This window comes from Amphiprion ocellaris, chromosome 3, assembly GCF_022539595.1.
Source record: "Amphiprion ocellaris isolate individual 3 ecotype Okinawa chromosome 3, ASM2253959v1, whole genome shotgun sequence".
NCBI classification, from domain to species: Eukaryota; Metazoa; Chordata; class Actinopteri; family Pomacentridae; genus Amphiprion; species Amphiprion ocellaris.
In genome coordinates, this window is record NC_072768.1 from 11,408,469 (window position 1) to 11,431,268 (window position 22,800).

The 22,800-nt window shown below is 39.3% G+C and overlaps 2 protein-coding genes across 4 annotated transcripts; one reads left to right on the forward strand and one right to left on the reverse strand.

Moving 5' to 3' along the window:
* The first annotated feature begins 306 nt into the window (after positions 1–306).
* Positions 307–14,417, forward strand: alpk3a (alpha-kinase 3a). 3 transcript variants are annotated; one of them, XM_035956062.2, is made up of 15 exons: positions 307–979; positions 1,293–1,571; positions 2,016–2,048; positions 2,415–2,536; positions 3,026–3,143; positions 3,291–4,644; positions 7,476–9,975; positions 10,304–10,451; positions 11,008–11,135; positions 11,232–11,267; positions 11,350–11,624; positions 11,736–11,824; positions 11,927–12,144; positions 12,254–12,302; positions 12,393–14,417. In XM_035956062.2, exons 2-15 carry the CDS (start codon positions 1,432–1,434, stop codon positions 12,730–12,732), a joined length of 5,550 nt encoding a protein of 1,849 aa, XP_035811955.2. In that variant the 5' UTR covers positions 307–979; positions 1,293–1,431; the 3' UTR covers positions 12,733–14,417. The 3 variants fall into 3 exon arrangements, with proteins under 3 accessions (XP_035811955.2, XP_035811956.2, XP_054864993.1); XM_035956063.2 differs by lacking the exon at positions 2,016–2,048 and having other exon boundaries at positions 342–979; XM_055009018.1 differs by lacking the exon at positions 307–979 and having other exon boundaries at positions 1,054–1,571.
* Positions 14,418–14,487: 70 nt separating this feature from the next.
* slc28a1 (solute carrier family 28 member 1) lies at positions 14,488–22,191 on the reverse strand. The gene is made up of 18 exons (XM_023287797.3): positions 22,114–22,191; positions 21,804–21,883; positions 21,636–21,712; positions 21,139–21,230; positions 20,800–20,989; positions 20,564–20,705; positions 20,194–20,307; positions 19,441–19,515; positions 19,244–19,324; positions 19,069–19,149; positions 18,833–18,958; positions 17,624–17,751; positions 17,363–17,531; positions 16,952–17,149; positions 16,752–16,833; positions 16,569–16,667; positions 16,378–16,483; positions 14,488–15,501 (listed from the first exon to the last, which is right to left on the reverse strand). The coding sequence occupies exons 1-18, from the start codon at positions 22,115–22,117 to the stop codon at positions 15,378–15,380; spliced, it is 1,968 nt and encodes a 655-aa protein (XP_023143565.2). The 5' UTR covers positions 22,118–22,191; the 3' UTR covers positions 14,488–15,377.
* Positions 22,192–22,800: the final 609 nt, after the last annotated feature.

Consider the following 22,800-nt stretch of genomic DNA (forward strand, 5'->3'; position numbering starts at 1 on the left):
TATTAAAATATATAATAAGATATCTACTGTCTATATTCCTCCCTCTTATACTGGAGCCATATTGATATGTACCATTTTTACAAAAAAGCATTAGGTTCAAATAAGTTTGTTTGTTTGTTTGTTTGTTTGTTTGTTTGTTTGTTTGTTTGTGAAAGCTATCTTCTATTTGCCTTTATTTAACCAGGAAAGCGTACAATCTCTCCTTAAAAATCTTGTGTTCAAGACAAAATAGTTAGTTGCAGTGGAACCACAAAACAGTTCTAGAAATGGAACTACAAAATAATAAGATTTATGGTACAAAGGAATTTCAAACCCAGAAACAAATTTAATGTCTTTTCAACACAACTCAAGACATATTTAAAGAAGAATTTATCTAACAAACCAGTATTCTAAAATATGTCTTCATCTCTCAATCAAAATATAGATTTTCTAACCCTGTTTTTGTCAAATGTGAAATGTCGGCAGCAAATGGGTGGCCATGATTTGACCATGTGTTGCAACACAAAATGAGATGGGCCGTCCTTTAGCAACGCTTGAGCACAGCATAGGACATAAACCATTGCTTGTCATCAGCTACATCATGAACCATATTCCACAGACATGTTTTATAAGTCCACATTTAGTCTGCTACAGTGTCTCACCAAGATGCGAAACCGTTTCTTCAACTTGTTGAGTTGGATCAAAACAAAGCCATGAGATTTTTATGTGTCATCATGACCACTGATGAAATTTGAGATAATATTTCAATCAGTGTGCTCTGGTTTAAATGGGTAGGTTTTGCCTTAAACTCTTTTTAGTTTTTAGATTTATTTGTGAAGTCTAAAGTCTAGTTTCGGAAAATCTGATGTGCTCCTGCACCTATTTGTGGGCCTGCTATAAATAGGGCCCTGCTGGCAACACATGCATGTCTATGATAGGCGGTTACAGAGATTTTCTTCACACACTCTGGCTCCAAAACAACCCTGACAACATCTTCATGGTGAGTTGGAAAATTTACTAACTTTTGTCATGACTAACACTCACCTCAATTGTATTCTTAACACATACAAGCAAATAACATATCTTAGGGTTGTGTTTGACCACTAAGAGCCCTTCCACAACCTGATAGCTCACCCTATTTATAACTTGCTCCAATGCAAGTACTTAGCTTGGTCAGATAGGACAAGCATTGAGTCGGAACTGTGTGTTTAAGTTTTGTAGGAGAAAATAACCAGACTGTATCTTGTACTTTCTTCATCTAACTTCCAGCAGATTGTGTTATTATTCTGAAGTGTTTCTTTTTTCTTCTCCAGGAGCTTTTACATGGATACCACCATTAACTAGGAGCCTTGATCTTTGACAAGCGGTGGCTGTGAACAAGGAGCAGCCTTGTACTGTGGGTGATACATTTATCTCGGATTTAACACTTTTGGTGAATTGAGGACGTGGACAATGACTTCCAGAAGGCCAATGACTCGCTCTTTTTCTGGCAATGGGAGGACGAGCAGCTTCAGTGAAGAGGACAAGAGCTCTTCCAATGGCCGTTCAGAAAGCCGCAATACTTACCTCTCCAACATTAGGCCTGAAAACAGGTAGACAGTCTCATCCATGATCTATGTTTTTGCAGAGCATGGAAATTTCTGTTTCTTGTGAAGCGCATTCATATTTTCAAGGAACTAGATTTATATTGCATGGTGGTCAAGAAGACACATCTGGGTCAGGCAGGTTAAAGTAAGACAAACATGAAGCATATGGAAAATTTCTCTCTAAATTGAAATTAATGTAGCTGGAAAAATAAATAATGATGGTAGTCAAGCTATCAGTTTTTAGTGTATAGTTAACCACACACACTGTGAATCAAAAATCATATTTATCATATAAACAATACATGTATTTTTGCAATATACAAACTATTAAAAAATGCTCTTTTTGTTCAAGAGGAGGACAGGTGTGAAACAATTTTATTCAGATGGGTTCCATATATGTAGATCTTAATTAATTAGTGACGTTTCTTCATTTGCCTCCTTTCTGAATAGCTATTCAAGGTATTCTCACTACAGACCAACGAGGTAATCTCTATTTCAAAACACTCCTCCCAACTAACATGTTAACCAAAGAAACTGGTTTACCCCGAGAATGAAAACAACACAAGTTTTAACAGTAATGTAAATGTCTAGTTTGTCCAATGGTTTTAGTCATCTTTCAGTTTCAGTGCTGGATTGACTTCTTTGTTTTGCTTGACATCTCACAAGTTTCTGTGTCACTCTGTCACATTCTCGTCACTACCATAAACTTACATTAACATCTTTTCCTCTCATTTAAGTAAGTAATTGGAATGTCCTGCACAGAGGTGAAGACGTCACTGAAATGAATTGTAACTGTTTGCTATTTGAAGCAAGAAATTGTCTCTCTAATGCATGAGTGTTTCTCTCCAGGAGCACGTTGTGCAGCGTCATGGCTCAGCTGACTGAGGACATACAGCCGTCTTTTGACACCACCTTGAAATCAAAGGCAGTGTCAGAAAACTGTAATGTGAAATTCACATGTGTGGTATCAGGTAGGCCTCGCTCACTGTCGGGTCTCTGCCTTGTTGTTTGTTGGCGTAACCGGAACGTTTCAGATTGATTTTGATGTAAAGAGACAAGATGTGGCTAATCTGAAAACAAAGGAAGGATTTCACTTTTGAAGCCACAAAATGAACTGTGTTATTCTTCCTTAATTGCTCCTAAAGTGCGACAGACACCAGCTGGTTTTTCAGAAAGTCATGTTTTTAACTGCAAGCAGATTGCATGGGTGGGACCATCCAACAGCAGCAGCTGTTCCATCGTGACACATCATAAACATGATGCAACAGCCAAAAACACATTCAGGCCAAAGCCGCTATACTGTGGCTTGTTTACTGCATATGTTTACAACTAGCTTTGTGTGGAAGAGAGTATTTACGCACAAATTATATTTGCAATAAATATACATAATTAGCACTTTGTGGAACAAGGGGCATTTGTTTATTTATAATGAGTTTAATATAGTATATCTATGTCTATAGGTACCCCAGCTCCAGAACTCAAATGGTACAAAGATGATATGGAAATGGACCGGTACTGTGGACTCCCAAAATATGAAATTCGCCGAAATGGAAAAACCCACACGCTTCATATTTACAAGTATGTAAGCCACACTTGTAATAATCTTATATTACATCCATTCAAAAAAGTAGATATTTGTTTATTTAACACTGGTAGTCAAATAAAGTCAAGAATTAAGAACTAGGATACCTATAATATGAGAATAATGTGTGTTTCTGTTTACAGCTGCACATTGGATGATGCAGCCATCTATCAGGTCTCAGCCAGTAATAGTAAAGGCATTGTCTCCTGCTCTGGAGTTTTGGAGGTTGGCACGATGAGTGAGTACCAGATCCACCAGCGGTTCTTTGCTAAGCTGAAGCAAAAAGCAGAGAAGAAGAAAAAAGACCTGGAGGAGTCGACCAACAAGGAGGATAAAGAAAACCTTAAGAAAGAGAAACCGCAGAGTAGCCCAGAACCTCCTCCAAGGAAACGATCTGTTCCACCACCAAAGGAGAGGGCAGTGGTCAAAGACTCTCCGGCTGTGGAGGAACTGGGAGCTGCTGCAGAGCCTAATGGCATTAACTCAGAAGTCACAGCTCCCATGGACAGTGGTCTGCAGGATGAAAAGGAAATCTTCGCCAAAAAGAGAATAAAGATGTCAAATGGTGTAGATGCTGGGGTTAACAGCAGCAGTAGCAGCAATAGTAGTCGAAGCCACGTCATGGGGAATGGAGGTGAAAACTGTTACGATGGAGGAATCAGCTTGGCACAATTTTTGGCAGAGACTCTCCAGTCCCAGGCTGCTGAGGAGAAACAGAACTCGTCTAGAGTGGAGAAACCTAAAGAGATGGATACAGCAATTGTAAGTGCCAATAAAGAGAAAGAGAGTGATCAAGAGAAGATATGTACAAAAGCAGAGGAGCAGGGAAAAGCATTACAGGAAGAGTTTGAGAAAGAGAAAAGAAGAGAAGAGGAATCAGCTACAGAAAGAGAGAAAGAAAGGCAAAGGCAGTTGGAGGTGTTGCATACAGCAACCCATGGCAAACATGGTTCAGAAGTCAAACATCATAGCAAGGGTCAAAAGGATCACGACCACCACAACATCCAGGCTTCCATCTCCTCTATGCTCCACACAGTCAAAGACTTCTTCTTTGGTAAGAATAAGAAGGACTCTCATGATCACTTTGAGAGTGAAGAAAGAGAGTTTGACCACTCACATGACTCAGTGTTGCCGCTTCAACCAGAAATGCCGCCATCATTTCAGCTGCAAATGGAACATAATCAAGAGGTATGCAGTTCTCCCACAGAGGAAGTTGTGTCGATGGAAATAGATAAACCTAAGGAGCCTTCAGACACTGAGGATGTAGGACAACAGTCAGTGTCAGTCGAACCACATAAATTTAAGGATGTAGACAGTGTTTTACACATAGACCTGCCACCAGCTCATAAATTGCCACCTGAGAGTGTAAAGGAGTCCACAGAGCAGAGTGTGACAGAGGCTGATGATGCTGTGGAGGCCATGGAGGTGACTGTGGTACCAGAGAACAGCGATGTCGTTGAAGAAATGTCATTGACTGGGCTTCAAGCTCTCACTGAGGTAAGTGCGATGGTCTTGCACTGCTGCTAGCTGCCACTTCACCACTGCATATACATTGCATTTGTGTGACAGGATAGAGCACAATATGTGCTACTTAAGTTCCAAAGCCTAAACTGTTCAAGATTACATGGTTCAGACTTCAAACGATGCTGGTTATAAAAGTGGTAGATAAGAAACATATAACAAATCATGGTTAAATGTTATATTTGTGTGAGATAGTGGAACCATCAAAAAATCCAATCCCTTTAAAACATACAGTACAATATCAATGATGAGCGACTGGTGTAGTGAGTCAGCCTGGCCGTGTGGGACTATGGTTTTACTGCACTGATATTACTCAGGAGTGACAAGCCAAACGAGACAGAGTGGGAGACAGAGGGAACCTTGAGACAACTTGCACTAAACAAATGTGGGGGTGGGGGATGTTGTGTGTCTACACTGCACACTGTATTAGAGAATCCAGAATATCTCAGATGTTGGCTGAGATAGGCGAGACACCAGTGCGTCAGAGATCATGATGAAACTGAATGTCAGAAGTGGTTCTCATGTTACAAACAGGGCTTTGCATGACAGAGGGCTATGTGGCCTGGACAAGCGGTAGTAGAGTGAATGCTGCGGCAGGTCTCAGCATGAAAGGACTGGACACATTCCTCACTACCCCCCTATTTCTCAAAATAGACCTCTTCCTCATCTAGAGACGAGAGAGGAAGGCAGTACTGCCGTCATCTCACCTTGGAGAATTGTTTAATGTCTGTCGAATGACTGCTTCATTTGAGGTTATGCTGATTTAGTTATGTGGCTGTCTTACTCTTTGTTTTTCAGTTTTGATTTGTTTCATGCTTCCTATAAAGTTATCATTCTGAAACTCTTTTTTGGTATTACGCCGCCTTACATCAATTATTTTGAACAGATTTTAGACAATGAGGCAAACAAAGAGATACAACATTTTGACAAAAAACTGCACAATTCTTAGACTTTATCTGAGACTGTCTTTAAAGAGATTTAGCAGCTAACCAGATTAAGTTGATATTCACATAAATAGTGATAAACATAACACTTTTTCATTCTAAACTTGTTAGATATTTTAGCTGTATTTATCAGAAATTACCAAGATAATAATACATAATATGGAGATAAAGTTGCATAGAATCATAATTTTATAAAGTGTGTTTATTATCAGACTACTCAAGATATCATTAAAAGTTAGGTTTTTATTATTGCAGTTAAGATCATATCATTTATCCAGATAAACTTTGAGCATCTGGTTGTTTTTGTTTTGCATTTCTACCTTTTACCATCCAGTTAAAGTGATGCACAGTGACATGTGGAAAAGGGAACTGAAGTAACTATGTTTAAACATCCACCTGCATAGCGATTATATGTCCATAATGTGGAACTACAACTGGGCTTTCACTCTGGTTATGGGACAATGTACTGCTTTTATAGATTCGTAGCTAGGGGAAGTCGAGCCATTGATCTGAACAATGTTTTCTCACATGAGTGTGATTTACACACAGGGGGGTGGCAGTGGCCAGAGCTTCATTTTTAGACTGAATGTGACACCATGCAGTTCCCTTCCATCGAAAGCAGCAACTTCTTTTTTTTCTTAGTAGTCACTGCTGCCTAAACATGCTGTCACGAGGTGACACGTGACTCCATTACTCTTCTGCTTAATAATTTTTGATCAGAACAGCAAAAACAGGAGCCCAACCCAACCACATTTCTAGATGTTTCTTGACCTGCAAATCTTCTCTATAGTCTCATGCATTCTCAGATTGAATTCATATTTTTTATTAATATTATGACTAAGATTTTTGCCTATCAAAATCAAGTTATGTCAGTTACAGTTTATGTAACCCAACACTTCAATGACTAAAATGTGTGCAACGGATTGATGTGTGTCATGCATGTTGTGGCTGGTCGATTGCAAACAGACAAGCTTTCATTCATTCAGAGCCCACAAGTATTCTATGTAAACAGCACACCTATGTTAGCCATGTGGGAATTCCCCTGTGTGTATGTAAGCGGTAGAGGCCTAGCTCACAAGCACTTTCAAAGTCGCTGGTTAATTTGTTTGTTTGTTTTCTTTTTCTTTTTGGACTGGTATTGCTCATCTGACCAATAATGAAATTGTTAAATAGTTAAAATAGTTAAACCAGAGAAATAAAAGTGAATACAAAATGGTCGTTCAGGTAAGGAGTTATTTAGGAAATTCTAACTAAACAGGATAAAACTTTTTTATTCAAGCACGTGCATTTTATTGTACCGTCATATGTGTAAACACTTGGTTTCACCTTACTTGCACGTGGCAGGAGGTAAAAAAAAGTTCCTGAAATAAGCTGACAGGCCGTAAACCAGAAGAATATATCGGCTTACTGTAGTCGTTCCTCATATTTTTTAAGTGTTTACCTTCTAATGGACTAATAACCTACTGGCTTTGGTAACTGATTTACTCAAGTTGTCATTGTCAGCAGCATAAGAGTGCTTTTCAATATCAAGTGAATCTATCAGTGGTCATGCTTCTGTTGATTCACTGCAGAAAAACTGATCTCAGTCTAAATGTGTCACACTGTTATAGGTCACTGCTTTTTCACTGTAATAATATTCTTCAAAATACATTAAACTTCTCAACGTGGTGCTGAATGTCTTTTTCACTAGGGTATACAGTGTCTTTGTCACTAATAAATCAAACTGGTAAAAATATTTTTCACCTGTAGGAATCAGAACCAACAACATGAAGCATGTTCAGAGTTGAGTGTGAAAGACAAACATTGCTGTAGCTGCAAATGTTGTGAAGTTCTAAAATGCTTTATTTGTTTACTTTCAATCAGGCTGAAAAGAAAGATTCTGAGGTTGTCTCCGTTATCAGAGAGGTTCCCATTCACCAGCAAGACCCAGAATGCTTGGCAGCTTCAGCACAGTCTAATCAGGAGGGTGCAAGAAATGAGTCTTCACCAAGGGAAGATACATCTGTCTTGCCACAGACTCAAGCCCCTTCTGATGAAGAATGCCCCCCCACATCCACCCTCGCTAGTTTGGAAGATAGTTGGACTCCCCCCCACAGCGTTATCTCAGCAAGACGTAGCCACAAGCTTGGAGAGGCACCCACTGAACCTTTCCAGGAGGAGAAACTAAGTGTTGATAAGATGGACAGGGATGGTGATCCAAAAACAGAGGAGGCCTCTTCTTTTAATAAGTTGCTTGAGGAAGAGAAAGATGAAGTGAAATCAAATAATCACCCATGTTTGGATATAAACAGATCTGAGATTACTGAAATAACAACATCTTCGCTGGAAGACAGAATAGAACCATGTGAATCTATAACACCAGATCAGGTGTTTTCGCCTCTTTCTGCTGTGGTGGCACGCAGTGCAGAGAGAGATCGTGTAAATGAAGAGACCAAGTGTGCCTCACTGATTCAGGAAATGAATGTAGGATTTCCGCCCACTGGAGTCCCGAAGAGTTTAGAGAAGGGTGACCTACAAATGCAGCATGAATGCACACCTTCTAACGCAGAGGAAATCACAGAAAGTGTCAATGCTGTACAGAGTTCAAGCTCAGATGTTAGAAGCAGTGAGGAGAGGTGTGGATTGAACAAAGTACTGAGTTCTGCAGTGGAGAAAGATTTAGAGAGCAATTTGTTTAATAGTCTAAAAACACAGCAACAAGCAATTCTAGAGGGTGAGAGCAATGACGTGAGGAATAAGAGTTTACAGTTTGAAGCAGAGACAGAAAAGAGAACTCTAATGAAGGAAAAAAAGTTGGATGAAATGAAGATCCTTTCAGTAAAACAAGACAATGGAAGTAACGCTAATATTTTGGAGGAACACAGTAATATTGCATGTCAAGACAGCAGGGAGAGACAGCATGGTTGGCCCTCAGAGAGTATCCCACCAATCCAAATATCTACTGTTGAAGACATCACAGATATTAAACCACCTGTGCCAGATTTGAGGCCAAAGGAACCTCTCATAGTGCCAAAAATTGAAATAATGGAGCCTGAGCTCAAAGGGTGCACTCTGCCGCTAACTATTTTGGCACTAAACAAGCCAGAGACAAGTAATTTGCAAGACCATGATGTAACTCATGAGTCAAAGATAATAATCCAAGACCAGAGCCTGGCTGATTCTCCAGGTTCGCTGCCCACACAGGAAGGTATGCAGAATAATTACCATCTCTCACCTACAGAGAAAGTCAAGGAAGTTGCTCAATTCTATGACGAGACCGACACGCTTGAACGGCAGCAGCTGCGTGGGAAAAGCAGCGAACAGGTCCCTCAGATGGACTATGCATCAATTCCTGTTATAAGTGTTTCATGTACTGATGAAAAGGAGGACGGTGCTTTTGTAAACACTCATGATTCGCATGCACAGCCAGCTTTTGAAATTCCAAAGGTACCTTTGTTTGTGGTGCCACCAATCTCTGTTACTTGTCATGAAAGTGATCCTGAACCCAGTCTGCCCTCTCATAGCGAGTCAACAGAAACAGAAACTTTAGCTGGCACGCAAAGGGGAACAAAGCATGATGGTGACAATAATATGACCACGAAGCCTGAAAAAACTCAAATTAGAAGACAAGACCTGGAGGAAAAGAGCATAAAAGAGAACACTTCCACTGTGTTATATGAAGCTCTAATACCAAAAGTTGGTGACAGTATGCCCTCATTGAGTAAAACAACAGAGGACAACTTGGAAATCTTGAAGCCAAAATCCATAAAAGATGCCAAGACAGAAAATTCTGTTGAAGACCTCCAAAAAAATAGATTTTCTGTTGAGAGACTCAGCTCCAAACCCCCAGCATATCCATCACTGAGTCCAGCCAGTCTTCGCAAATTTATGTCCAAAGCTGCTCCAGAGTCAGACAACGATTCTGGGACAGCTGCTCGTGTAAGTGACAAGACCGAGGAAGACCTCAGCGGAGGCTCGACGCCAACATCATCCCTCTCCTGTGAAAGCAGTCCCAGGATGAAACGCAGAGACAGTCTGACACTCATACGGTCGGCCACACCTGAAGAGCTGGCCTCTGGAGCTCGACGCAAGATCTTCTTCCCAAAAAATAAAGACGATGTAGAGATAGCAGTGTTTGGTACGTTAGATACTCAAGGCAAGAAGGAGAGCCCCTACATGTCACCCAGCCAGGCTCGCAGGGCAGCATTACTACAGGCCTCCACAGGACAAAACACCCCACCAATGGAGAGACGCTCCCCGCTGCTGAGTCGCAGAAAGGCCACTTTGGAGGTGCCAAAGGTCGTGGAACAGGCTCCAACAGAAGAGCCAGCTGGCAACAAGCAAGAGGAGAAACCAGCTGAAAAGAAGATAGACCCACTGAAAGGTAAAGAATCAATCTTTCAATTTGTATTTATATCTTGTAAAAGTATTATGATGTGTGAATAAGTGGGAAAAATATATCTTGAAGCACAACAAATTTTATGTAGAACTTACAGTATCAATATTAACTAATATTATATATTCATTTAGAGGTTAGTTGGTAAAGGGCAGTCTACGGTGACATATTTGACTTGATTTTCGCAATACACAATACATAAGGTCATGTGAAATACAGTACACTGGCACTTGAGGAAGAGGAAACATCAGAAGGTCTCTACTCTCCAGTATGCTATATGTTTACATTGCTCCCTTCCTCTCTCACGCACCACCAGCACCTCAGGTTATCCGTAAGATCAGGGGAGAGCCATTCCCAGACGCCTCAGGACACCTGAAGCTGTGGTGCCAGTTTTTCAACGTGCTCAGTGACTCCACCATTAAGTGGTACAGAGATGAGGAGGAAATACTGGAGGTGAAGCGAAGGTAAGTCCTCTCATTGCCGGGCAGTTTGTTGTCAACACCACCTGTAACCACAATATGACATGTTCACTTTGTTATAGGTAATGACAGAATTACTTTCCGCCTTCTCCATTGCTATTATTCTGAGGATTTCCAGCCAAAATGACCAGTAAAAGTGGTTCCAAATATGAACAATAATGCACTGCAAGGATGGGCAGGATTTATTTGGGCCTCAGAGTGCAACCCCTGGTCTTCTGTCATTCTCATATTCTCACTCCAGAGATGTCCAGCTCATGTGACTGTGAACCCCACAGCTGTGACACAGAGAGGTGAATCTCTGGCTAGACACAGAAACTGTAACCCGACACAATATTTTCCCATCTCCAGGGTGCATTAAAAGTCTATAAATGTGCTAATGGTTAATGTGTCAGCACACTGCTGCCACACAGTCTGACCATCTGTCTGACAGTGACACCTTGTGGGTTGTTGGGGAATCTTAGAAATTAGGTGCAAGTCTGACGAACCTCTCAACCTGATGTGTTCTTGATTATGTGTTTTTTTTTATGTTTTTGTCCCCAAGTGGAGGAGATGAAAGCCAAGTAGCACTGGCTATTGTTTTGGCATCCAGCCAAGACTGTGGAGTTTATGGCTGTACGATCAAAAATGAATATGGGACTGACACTACTGACTTCCTGCTCAGCGTAGACAGTAAGATACAGCATGTATGAAAAAGTATGAAATCTGCATTTTCTTCATCAGTTGTTTTAAAATTGAATGACTCTTTATGTGTTTTCTCTCTGACAGTTCTGTCTGAAATACTACTTAAAGATGATTTGGAAGGTACTTTTCTCCTTCACATTAGCATTTTTACACTTTCTGTACATCATTGCTCATAGTAACCCTATTTCTGCTGTTGCTTTAGTTGGAGAGGAGATAGAGATGACCCCGCTGCTGTTCACCAGAGGCCTGGCCGACTGCGGCAACTGGGGTGACAAGTACTTTGGTCGCATCATGACTGAGACGGTGCACATGGGAGAGGGCTACGCTCACAAAGCCAGCAGGGTGAAGGTCATTTACGGCCTCGATCCTGTCTTTGAATCCGGAAGCACTTGCATCATCAAAGTTCAAAACCCCATCGCCTATGGGACCAAACAGGAGAGTAACCTTGCAGAGAGAAATCTAGAAATTACTAAGCAAGTGAGTATGGATTTATTGTCTAAGAATCTTTGGTAAATTGCTCTTAATACATTCCCATTGATTATAGCTGCAGTGCATCATTCTGCTTTATTAAAATCTTTGTTTTGACAGGAATGCAAAGTCCAAAACATGATTCGAGAATACTGTAAAATCTTTGCAGCTGAGGCGAGAGTTATTGAGAACTTTGGCTCTGTACTAGAGTAAGCACCACATCTGTTATACAGCAACTCTCATGATTGATTCCTATTAAAATAGAAAACGCTGCTTTTGATAATCCCACTATTAATTTATGTCACCCACAGAGTGATTCCTCGATATCTGATGTACAGACCTGCAAACTCTGTGCCGTATGCCACAGTGGAAACTGATCTTACAGGTGTCTTCCTTAAGTATTCTGTGATGGATCCTAAAGGCAAGTTGATTTCACAAAACGTTTCTGAGCTCGAGCAGAAATGCAGTGCCTTCCAACACTGGATCCATCAGTGGACGCATGGGAATCTGCTGGTCACTCAGCTGGAGGGTAAGCCTTACATACAAGATTATCAAGAAAGCCATCATTTAGTGCATCTGTAAGGTGGGATCATAAATATTAAACATTTTCTGTGTTGATTTTGGTTTTTTTTTTGTAGGTGTGGAATCAAAGATTACAAATGTTCGAGTTGTGACCAAGTCAAAAGGGTTTGTATCTCAGTCACTACATGCAAGTGTTATTGTTTGTGTGCTGCTACAAGAGCTGTAGTAAAATAAGTAAAATGTCCTGTATTTCAGATACCAAGGATTAACCGAGTGTGGCTCTCCTGAAGTAATCGAACAGTTCCTCGCACAACATCAATGCAACTACTACTGTGGACTTCTTGGCCTGCGCCCGGTCAAGACTATGGATAGTCTGCAACAGCCCACCAAGGTCAAGGGCTCCAGAAGCCCCCTGCTCAACCGGAAGCTGGGCTCTAGCAGCCCACAGCTACAGCGAAAAGGACACAGCCCTCAGATGTCTAGAAAGGCTAATCCTAGCCCAAAGGTGACTAGGAAAGTTCAGGAGACAGAGGACAATAAATCAGGTGACAAACCAAAGCCTGCAGAAACTCTTGATGTTCTTGAAATGAGGTAGGAAAAAAGACTTCTTTAGTTTCAAGCAATATTTTATTGCTTCTAATGGTTTTGGATTACCTGTTTCTTCAACGGCAGCAAGAGTAGAGGAAAAGAGCCGTTTATTGACCTGATTTGTAAGAAAAAACTACTGTGAATTTCTGTTGCCTACTATGAGACATCTGTCCTCCAGGCAGACAGTTAACTTGTTACACCAGTATAGTTTAAAGGTTTATGGGGATGTGTGGAGTGATAGGCGCAGGGTGTTTGACCTTATAGCTCACAGGTGCCGAACAGCAAGAGTCAGTGTTTTTTTTTTTTTTTGTTGTTTTTTTTTTTTTTTTTTTTTTACTCTGAAAGAATGAGATTAGAATTGACATAGTGCTACTAAAACACTTGCCTCAGAGTCTTATCAGCTCTATAAGTGGACAAATGACTCTCCAAGAAGAGTTTGTCAGATACATCGGAAAGAGATGTCAACATTTAAGTGTTTTAATTTGACAGAATGTGACGTTTAAAATGTATGTGACCACAGAATACGTGTATGTATTATTAGTAATATATTATTAGTAAATGCTGCATGGTCATCTGTGATGTACAGTATGTGTGCAGGGCATCAAGTTGATTTCAGAGATGATATTTATGGGTAGCATTAGATTCTGCCTTGTCAGCATTTCGTTGCACAGCAAAGTTGAGCTCATGCTGTGAAATAACAGCGCCATTTTTAGGTCGAAGATGTTTGTGTGCACTTTGTTTTTTTGGCATTGCTTTCTAGTAGTTTTTGAGTACTTTGTGTCCATTTATTATGCCTTTAATCTGTCCTTATACAGTGTTTCAGAATGTATTCTCTTGAACTCAACTAACAAAAGCAATGAGCAGCAAGGGGCTTACAGTAAACTCTTTAACTATGCTGGGTTCATGCTCACAAACGCTCAAGTGTGTTCTCAGGAGCAAGGAAAGCTGTTGAATGAGTCCCAGGCAGTAATCAGGACCTGACCTATGGACTCTAGTATAAAAACACACCAAAGAAAATAACCAAAAGAGCAGACCCTGAATTTACATTAGTCTGTTTATCAGAGTAGGGCTCACTGTGGGATTTTTTTCAGCAGCTTTACCTGAAAAAGAGATAAGTTTGTGATAGTTTTGACAGATGGTCAGCAGTGAACACACCAGCAAGGACATTAGGATTAGAATAAAATCTGTTACGTTATTTCATGAGTTTGCACAAGTATGTGTGGTTAAATTCCAACAGAGGTCAGTTCCCTTTTACAATTAACAAACTGACTAGAACTCTTTAGGAATTTCTCCAATTGATTCTTGGTTAATGATTAATTAGAGTTTTTAGCCACTTCGGAATTCATTAACTGCATGAAACCTTGTTCGTAGAAAAAAAACAAAATCCCAAAGGCAATATTTGAAATGGAGTTGAAATAATTGAAATAGAAAAATAAGATGATGATGGTAAAACACAGTCATCAAGGTGTGGTGTAAACCCAAGTGTTGTATTGTTTTTAAGTGTACATAAAGTCAAAGGACTAAACATCTGAAGTAGCGTGAATAAAAATAGTAAATGGTGAGGGAGCGTGTGAATGACTGAGCGAGAGGATAAATGTGTGTTTACAATGTGTGCTCTCTTTAGTATTTCACATCATGTCAGCTGATGATTGTTGTTTTTTAAATAAATGTGTAAAAGCTGTCTAAGCATGATTTTCATTGACAAATCCTGTTTTGTTTTTTCAAAAACTGCGTACAGTTAGCAATAACACAGCAAAACAACTGACTTTCTTGATTTTATTTGAAATATTTACATTCATCATACTGCTGATGCCTGAATATTTCTTGAGGTACATTTGTTAAGGTGAATCCTCTTAATCCCTGCCTTTAAATAAAAGCCAACATTTAAATTAATTTACAATATAATACATGAAAAATACAATCATCTGTAAAACATGTGTAGTGGCTTTACATTTTTACATCAACTGTGACACAAGTATACAAACATGGAGAGACGTGTAATTGAACTACAGTATAACAGACACTGGGCCTCATGCAAGAAGCACCAAAAGGTGATTTAACAGAATTTATGACTATCAACAGTTTTCTTGTACTTGGAATTTCATGTTTGGTTTGAGTGAAATTTGTGTGTTCTAAAAAGTATGCTTCATATATAGATATCCTGCCACTCGTAATGCCTTAACCGGCAGGAATTTTAAATATAATACTGACATGAATGAAAATAAAATTCACTGAGAGGTTTTTTATTTTATTTGTACATTACTGCTTTCTGTTGCCGAACAGCAGTTACACCATGCTGTAATATTACCTCATCTAATACCTTCATGGCTGTCACATCCTCCCTCACCACCTCTCATCATGATCTGCTCTGCTTATGAAATGTATTTTTTAGTGTGTAATTTTATGTCAAACCACTGAATTAATATTTTATTGTTTTGAATCCTCAGCTACCGATTCTCACCCTGCTAAATTTGTCAAATGGAATGGAACGAATAGCTTTGCATAGTAGTTTCTGGGGCTCAGATGTGCATGTCTTCACAAAAACGTGGCCCATTTTACACTTTTACATAAAGTTCTGCTTCATAAAATGTGAGAGAAGCTTGGGATGAACTTGTTAGGATGTTCCTGCATGAGGCCTATTGTTATTATTCTTTAGTGACAAACTGCCAAATTAGAAAGATCACAACACTGACAACAATTGGAGAAAAACGTTGTGACGTTTACTACTGTGCTCCATGCTCCTTCGAATATAACAGAGGTCCCGTTGTTTACAGCACTGCAAGAGAAATATGTACGTGTTAGTACAAGTAGTCCTATTTCACAATGAAATACTTCAAGGTAGAGAAAGGCATTCTAATCAGATACACTTTTTGTCAAATTCAGTAAACCCGTGGGGACAGAGATTTCTCACCCCTTCAAGATCACTTTTAATGTTTATGCTTTTATACCTGCTCTTTATTCTGTTTGTTTACTTTTATTTTTATTATTTGCCTTCGCCTAGAAAAGCACTATACAAGTAAAATGTATTATTGTTATTAAATATCTCCTTAAAGTCTTCTAGTTTTCTGTTTTGAAAAAGAAGATCCTGGCTTGTAAACGAGAAAAAACAAAGTGGCATGGACCGATCCACACAACACTATTCTGGCCAACCAGTAACGAGGCATTCGTGCGTCCCTGTGAAACCTAAACTAACACATTTTAAGGATGATAGTGTAACATTAGAGGATTTCAAAAACAGCGGTTCCTTTTATTTGTTGCAGCAGATAGTTTTTGTGCAGCAGTGGAACAGGCGTGAGAAACAGCAGTTTCCGGAGTTTCTCACACCTATTTGTTTTACTTAAACTATGAAAAAGGGACATCTTGCTTCTACGCCTTTAACGCTGGAGCTTTTGATTCTTTAACCAACTCGTCAGTGATGTTGCCATGGTGATGCGCATCCGTGAATTTGAGAAGAGAATAATCTGAATGAGCTAAATGTAGAAATGTGTTTGGCTACTAAGTTCAAATATTAACAAACTTTGTCAGGAATGGCTTACTCCAGCTGCCTGGGTACACGTAAAGAAAAATCTCGTAACCTCCTGTAATGCAGGTTTTTGTCTGAAAATTTTAGCCAACAGATCTCTAAATTCCAAACGAAAGTGAAAATTTTTACCTGTCAAAGAGGTCGTTGCAGCAAGTTTGAATCTTTACATCTGATGCATTGAAGACTGATTCCTTGAACAGCCCCACGCAGTCAGGCGAAGGAACAAAGAGAATCCCTGAGACACAAAGTGAGAATCACTTAGGTCATTTGTACTGCAAGATGCACGAGAGACGCACTAAAAACAAAAACTTGAGATTTACCTGCAATACAAGCATTGACAAGAGACACACATGTCCCAGTGATCATGGCTCTCAACACCAAAGCCGAGATGTCGCCTCTTCTTGATGGGCATATGGAGGCTTTGAGAAAAGAACAGAAGTCAGAAATTATGTCTGGCAGAGTTTTCTAAACAAGACAAGACAAATACTTGATGAAATACTCACACAAGCCTCCAATCACAACACCCAGTGAGCTGAAATTGGCAAACCCACAAAGGGCATAGGTGGTGATCGTTTCTGATCGTACCTGAAATAAGAAAATCATTTAAAGTGCACACAGTGTGAAACAATCCCCTTTCCCATTTATGCTTAATAGCACATCCTTACTGACGATATTCATAGTCCAGCTAAGAACATTTACTCACAGATATCCACTGTCTGACACCTCCAATAATTTCATCAACTCCATTGAGTCTGTTGGCCTTCAGTGCAGATAATTCCTCATAAGCCACAAACTCATTGAGGAAGAGCTTTGTGCCAATTAGTTCAGCCACAGTGAAGCTCTCATCGTAAGGTATTCCCATCATAAAGGCCACCGGCATAAACACGTAGGAGCAAATTAACTGTGAAGGCAGAAACAGGTATGGTTATTTGGATGTTTAATTACACTGAGAGGTTACATTAACGGGTCTAGAAGGCAAAATCTGTGAAATATTTGTCAGAATTCTGTCAGAATTGTGAAATATCACTATAAGTAATCACAAGATAAAGAACAACTACAAAACTTTTAAAGTATTAAAATATCAAAGTAGTCCTCTTTTTTTGCCAATACATACCTTAAATGTGACTTCAGGATATCCCACCATACCTCCAAGCCAACTTAAAGCTGAATTTATGAATGCAAGGATGGCAAGAAAGGATATCAGACTGGCTGCAATGTTTGCAACGAGGCCTATCGACGCCGACGCTCCACTGCTAACAGCTTCCAAAATGTTCCCTTCATCGCTAGAGTTTTAAAAAAGAAAAGAAAACATTTAAATTGCAGAAGTACAGCAAAATTATTAACATTATGCAAGGAAATTAAAAGATAGACACACCCAGCAGCCACTTTGACACTCGTCTTTGAGAATTTACTCTTTTCTGTCTCTGGGTACGACAGCTTGGAGATGGCCAGCGTACAAGGGGCAGCCATCACAGAGGCCGATATCAGGGCAGATGCATCGATCTGTATAATACAGTGAAAGATCATTTCATTCACATACAGTATTTGGTATTTTAATGCTGTGGAGATGGTGAAATAATAAAACTGCAAGTGCTACTTTTAGGGTTTAAAACACAGCTTAGATTGAACTATGTCACAAAGTACGGATAGCTTTTGTGCAATGATGAGCATCGCAATATTAGTTCTCATTATCTAAACATTGCGCCCATTCAGCGTTTTTCACAGATAAAATACCAGAGATAAGAGATAGAGTCAAACGTTTCCCTCCAACAACTAGTTCATTTTACTGTGTGAATACAGTTAGTGTTGATTTGTTTTCTTCTCAGCCTTCTAATTGTGAACAGTATGAATCACCTGAAGTTTTCCAGTGAACTTCAAACCTGCTTCTTCTGAGGCAAAGCACTGCATATGTCTGTAACTGCTTCTCAGGAAAATACTTGAGAAACTGGTTCATTTTTTATCTGTCAGACTTTATTGGCCCCAATTGATAAAACATGGGTTGGGTTCCCTGGCGCAGTTTAGATGGATATAATCCACCTTTGCTTCTATAGTGGAGTTCTGTTATTTAAGAAATAACATTTCTTGCATTTGTTCAGTCCTGTGCACAGTTCTTTTGTGTCTGTACATGCTGCTATTAGGCTTTTCACTCAGTGTCTGTCACTTAATTACTACCAAACTGACTGCCTCTTCACAATTCATGTTCTTAGATACAAAGTGATCTGCTCACTCATTCACAACAACCTACAAAAACAAACACAAAGTACCCCCAGCAGGAAATCACCACAGAACCTGATGTTACTGTTACGGTATGTGGTGTGCCCTTTAACCATTCATTAGACCAGCAGGTACTCCAAGTCCTCACAGCACGATTTACTTTGTTTCATTTTACACTCATATGATAAAAGTGTTACTCATTTACAATTTTATAATGAATTGATTTTGTAAGTTTTATAGCTCTTTTATCAGTTTTCATAAATGTCACTTTCTTCCTGGTACAGTTTATAAGTGAGGTTTAATTAATATCGCTATTATGTTGGTGCTATATGTTGTTGTTTATGTGCTGACATGAATAGCTTCATCTCACCCCAAATGAGATGAACGCCCCCATGACACTGCCTGCAATTGTGGCAAATCCTCCAGTCATGACAGCATGGATCTCAGATTTGGTCATGTCCTTCAAATAGGGGCGAATCAGCAGCGGCGCTTCCGTCTAATGGACAAAAAACATCCCATTAAATACACGCGTTTTCTGCAGTTATTTATGATGACAAAAATTCAAACTAAATGTTGGCAGAAGACACCAAGCCTTGTCCACAGTACCTGTCCAATGAATATACTGCCTGCCACACTCAAGGTCTCAGTGGCAGAGGTTCCCAACGTTATCTGCATAGCCCATGAGATCTGCATGGACAAAAACACATGGCTCTTGGTCACAGAATATCACTGCAAGCGTAAGCAGTATACACACAGCCAAATGCTGCACAGCACGTTTTACCTTCAAGATGACCCACTGCATTATCCCCAAATAGTAAAGCACCGACATCACGCTGCTGAAGAATATAACAATGGGCAGAGCCTGACAAGAAATAAGAAAACTAAATTGAACCGCATTCAAGGCGAATCATTTATAATGTTGCTTGAGTATTTTTTTTTTTTTTTTTTAAAGAAATTTTAAAAAGCTCATCCACTTACTTGAAAGGCAAAAATGTTGTGAATCAGATCTCCAAAAACAAAGTGTGAGCCACTTGTAGTGTAGTTAAGGAATGTCTGTGATTATATGGAAAAGGAAAGCAGTATTTTATTAGTTTAAATAACTATTTATATCCTAAGTGCATGAATTTATGACATTTACGACACACATCATTCATTTTACAGTAGGAGCCAAAGTTAGTACTTAGTAGAGACAGCAGGCTGAACGACACATTAAAAGGTGATTAACGGACCATACGTATGTGCACACACTGTGCTGACTTGACGCTCAGATGACCAAAGACAAAGGGTGAGCAGCATAATAAAGTAGCTTTAAAGATAAGCATGTATTATCCAGCCTGTTAAAAAATATTGTGCCCATTTAGATAACAAGTGTCATGCATGTGGGTTATGCAAGCCAAGAGTGTACTGAATAAGAATGTTTTGGGATCATATTATATAAATAAATGACATTTGCAATCAGCGGTCCTTATAAAAGAATGGATTTTGATGAAGTGCAAATAATTTCTATTTTTGTGTGAAAGTTTTTTAGCTGAATATTTGTGTTGTCTATGTTCAGAACTGTCAGCTCCTTCAACACACTGAGGCCTAAATATTCACTGATGTACAATTGGTGCAAACACCAGCTTTGTCTTTTCACTGTAACTGCGCAATCCTTTAATTTCTAGTAGAATACACCTTTTAGAAACTGTATTAATTTTTTGCATTCACGCGAAAAACATCCAAATGTAATACCTGCACTTGTGTTCCAAGCCAGTCGAAAGCTATAAAACCAGGCTCTGTCCGTATGACGAAAAGGCCGATACAGAACTGCAACCCAAGACCCCAAAACACAGGCCTCCATGATATCTAAAAAAAGATTTTCAAAAGGTAAGTACTTTGATAATCAGTGCATCGGAGAGTATCCTTAAAATTCTGTGTTTTTCCAAGGAAGCTCCTCAACTAAACTTTAAGATGATAGAGGCACAAGGCCAAATGATATCCAAAGTCTCAACTAAACAGATGGGAGATAACTTGAGCAATAAAGCGTGTTTCGAAACAGATGTCATGTCGCTGATTATTCATTCTCAAGTAGAGTCAGTGGTTGACTCAATGCAAAACTCACCGCTGTCCTGTGTGCTGAGAAGAGGAATAGAAGCAGGACGAACGCACACACGCCTCCAAAGGAGATAAGCTGCTCGGGGCGCTTGCTTGTGTCTAAAACGAGCCACACCACAAGCAAGACCACAACCACTAAGATGAAAACCCTGCAAAAAACAAAGACACAACAAATCTTCACTCACAAACTCGTTCCGCAATAAGAAGCTCATTATCCGAACTGAAAACATTAAATCCATTCACCATTTTAGCCATCTCAAGTTTGATTTAAAGCGTCTGGCTAAGGGTTTGAAACACCGACTGATCCTCTTTCCCTGGTACTTCTTCACAAGTTCAAACGTTTGTGCGGCAACAGCCAAACAGGTTAGGACAACGAGAGCAGTGGCCCTCTTGAAATCCAACACACAGGCTGCGATAAAGTAAGCCACATAACCTGCAGAAGAGAAAATAGTCAAGATCAAGTCAAGTCGAGGTGAGATGAATATAACAGTTTCGTTATAGTCCATGAAAAATGTGAGAAAACCTTAATGTGTGCAGGATATTGAATGAACTACTACTGAATGAACAGACTTCCATTATTACCTGCTCCGAGTATGCCCAGGACGATGTACTTGAAGGTGCTTGAGTGAGACTTGATGTATTTCTCTGTGGCATTTATTGGTGTGGAAACATGGCTGAAGTACAGAACAAATCAGAAGTAAAGTCAAATGGGGTATAAAATATACTTCAATTTCAAAAATCATTCAAAATTCTCATTTCAATCTCATTCCTTCAATGATTACAAAATGTTTTTGCTGCAAATATATAGATTAGTATTCAAGTCATTTACATTTCTCAAAGATTACTTTTGTAATAAATTAAATCAAATCTCCGTCCTAAAGTTTATAGTTGCACAGAAAACAGCTGCACAGATTTTCTGTTGTTTGTACGTTAATTCTACACATGCACTACAGTATGCTTTCTGTATGAAGAGGATTAACACTCGGAGGCATAATGCTGTTTACTTGCTGTAAAAACTTCAACAAACAAAACAATAATTACTTTAGTTTGACAAGCAGCAATCACTTCAACAGACACACCTTAAATATGTTCCCAAACCCCTTTTAGTCCTTTTAGGCTCTGTTTTGATGCTGCTAGAATCAGTAGTAATGTCATCCTAAGAAAATAAAGGCATCTTAGCGAGAAAAAAAAAGAAAATCATGTTGCATTATTTTCTTCAAAAAAAAGGAAAGAAATGCAATACATACCCCTAAATCAAAAGCCAGGTTGTCGTTTCCTGTTCCATTGCCCTGGGATACATTTTTGAGCTGGACACCGTTTTGTTCCGCTGAAAAACAGAATCATTGTTTACTTCTATGCAGCAAGTCAGTGGGAAAGCAGCTTTAACTTGAACACCCAGCAATGCCAAACACACTGCAGCTCTTTGAGATAAAGTGACCTTAAAAAAGGACCACAGAGTTCTCAATTCTTATCTTGTGAAAAATGGTGCACCAAAATACCTGTTCACTACTGCAAAACAGCTTTTTTTTTTAAGGAAAAACAGAGCTAATGGCTTACTCATTGTGCGTCCTCCTAAACCCACCAGTCAAATGCTGTGTGGTAAAACATACTCTGCCCTCTATGAAACATCTTATCATTAATTAACAGACACGTTACGTGCTGCTGTGATCTTTCAGGAAGTACACAGAGGAGGCTTCCCAGTCACACAACAAAAGTGATTTAATGCACCTCATGAAGCAACATTTGATTAGACGTGATATTGACAATGTTTTCCATTTGCCAAATCACTGGAGATGATAAGATGTGAACCGTGGTTGGCCTTAAAAGGCTCATATGTGATAATGCGGGAGAATACACAGTGGATTAATCACAACTGATTTCATCTCTTGGTTGTGCTCCACCCATGTTTTAAGGAAGTCATAGACACTCTCCTATTTGGAAAGAAAATGATCTAAAAATATATTTTGTCACAAGCTTGTGAATCAATAACATGATGATGTAAGGAATAACAATTACACTAACTGCTGTTAGATTTGTGGATTATAACCTTTTATGTTTTCAGGTTTCAATGAATAAAATACTCATGATATAATAAGTTTTAATAGAAAAAAGTGATTATAATATTGTGGTTCTAATATGAGAAAATGTAGCACAAACTATTCTCATAAAAAGAGGAAAAAACATTGTATCTGACATTAAATTTCACTGCTTATGCCCTGATCGGCTGTGATATACAGTGCTTTT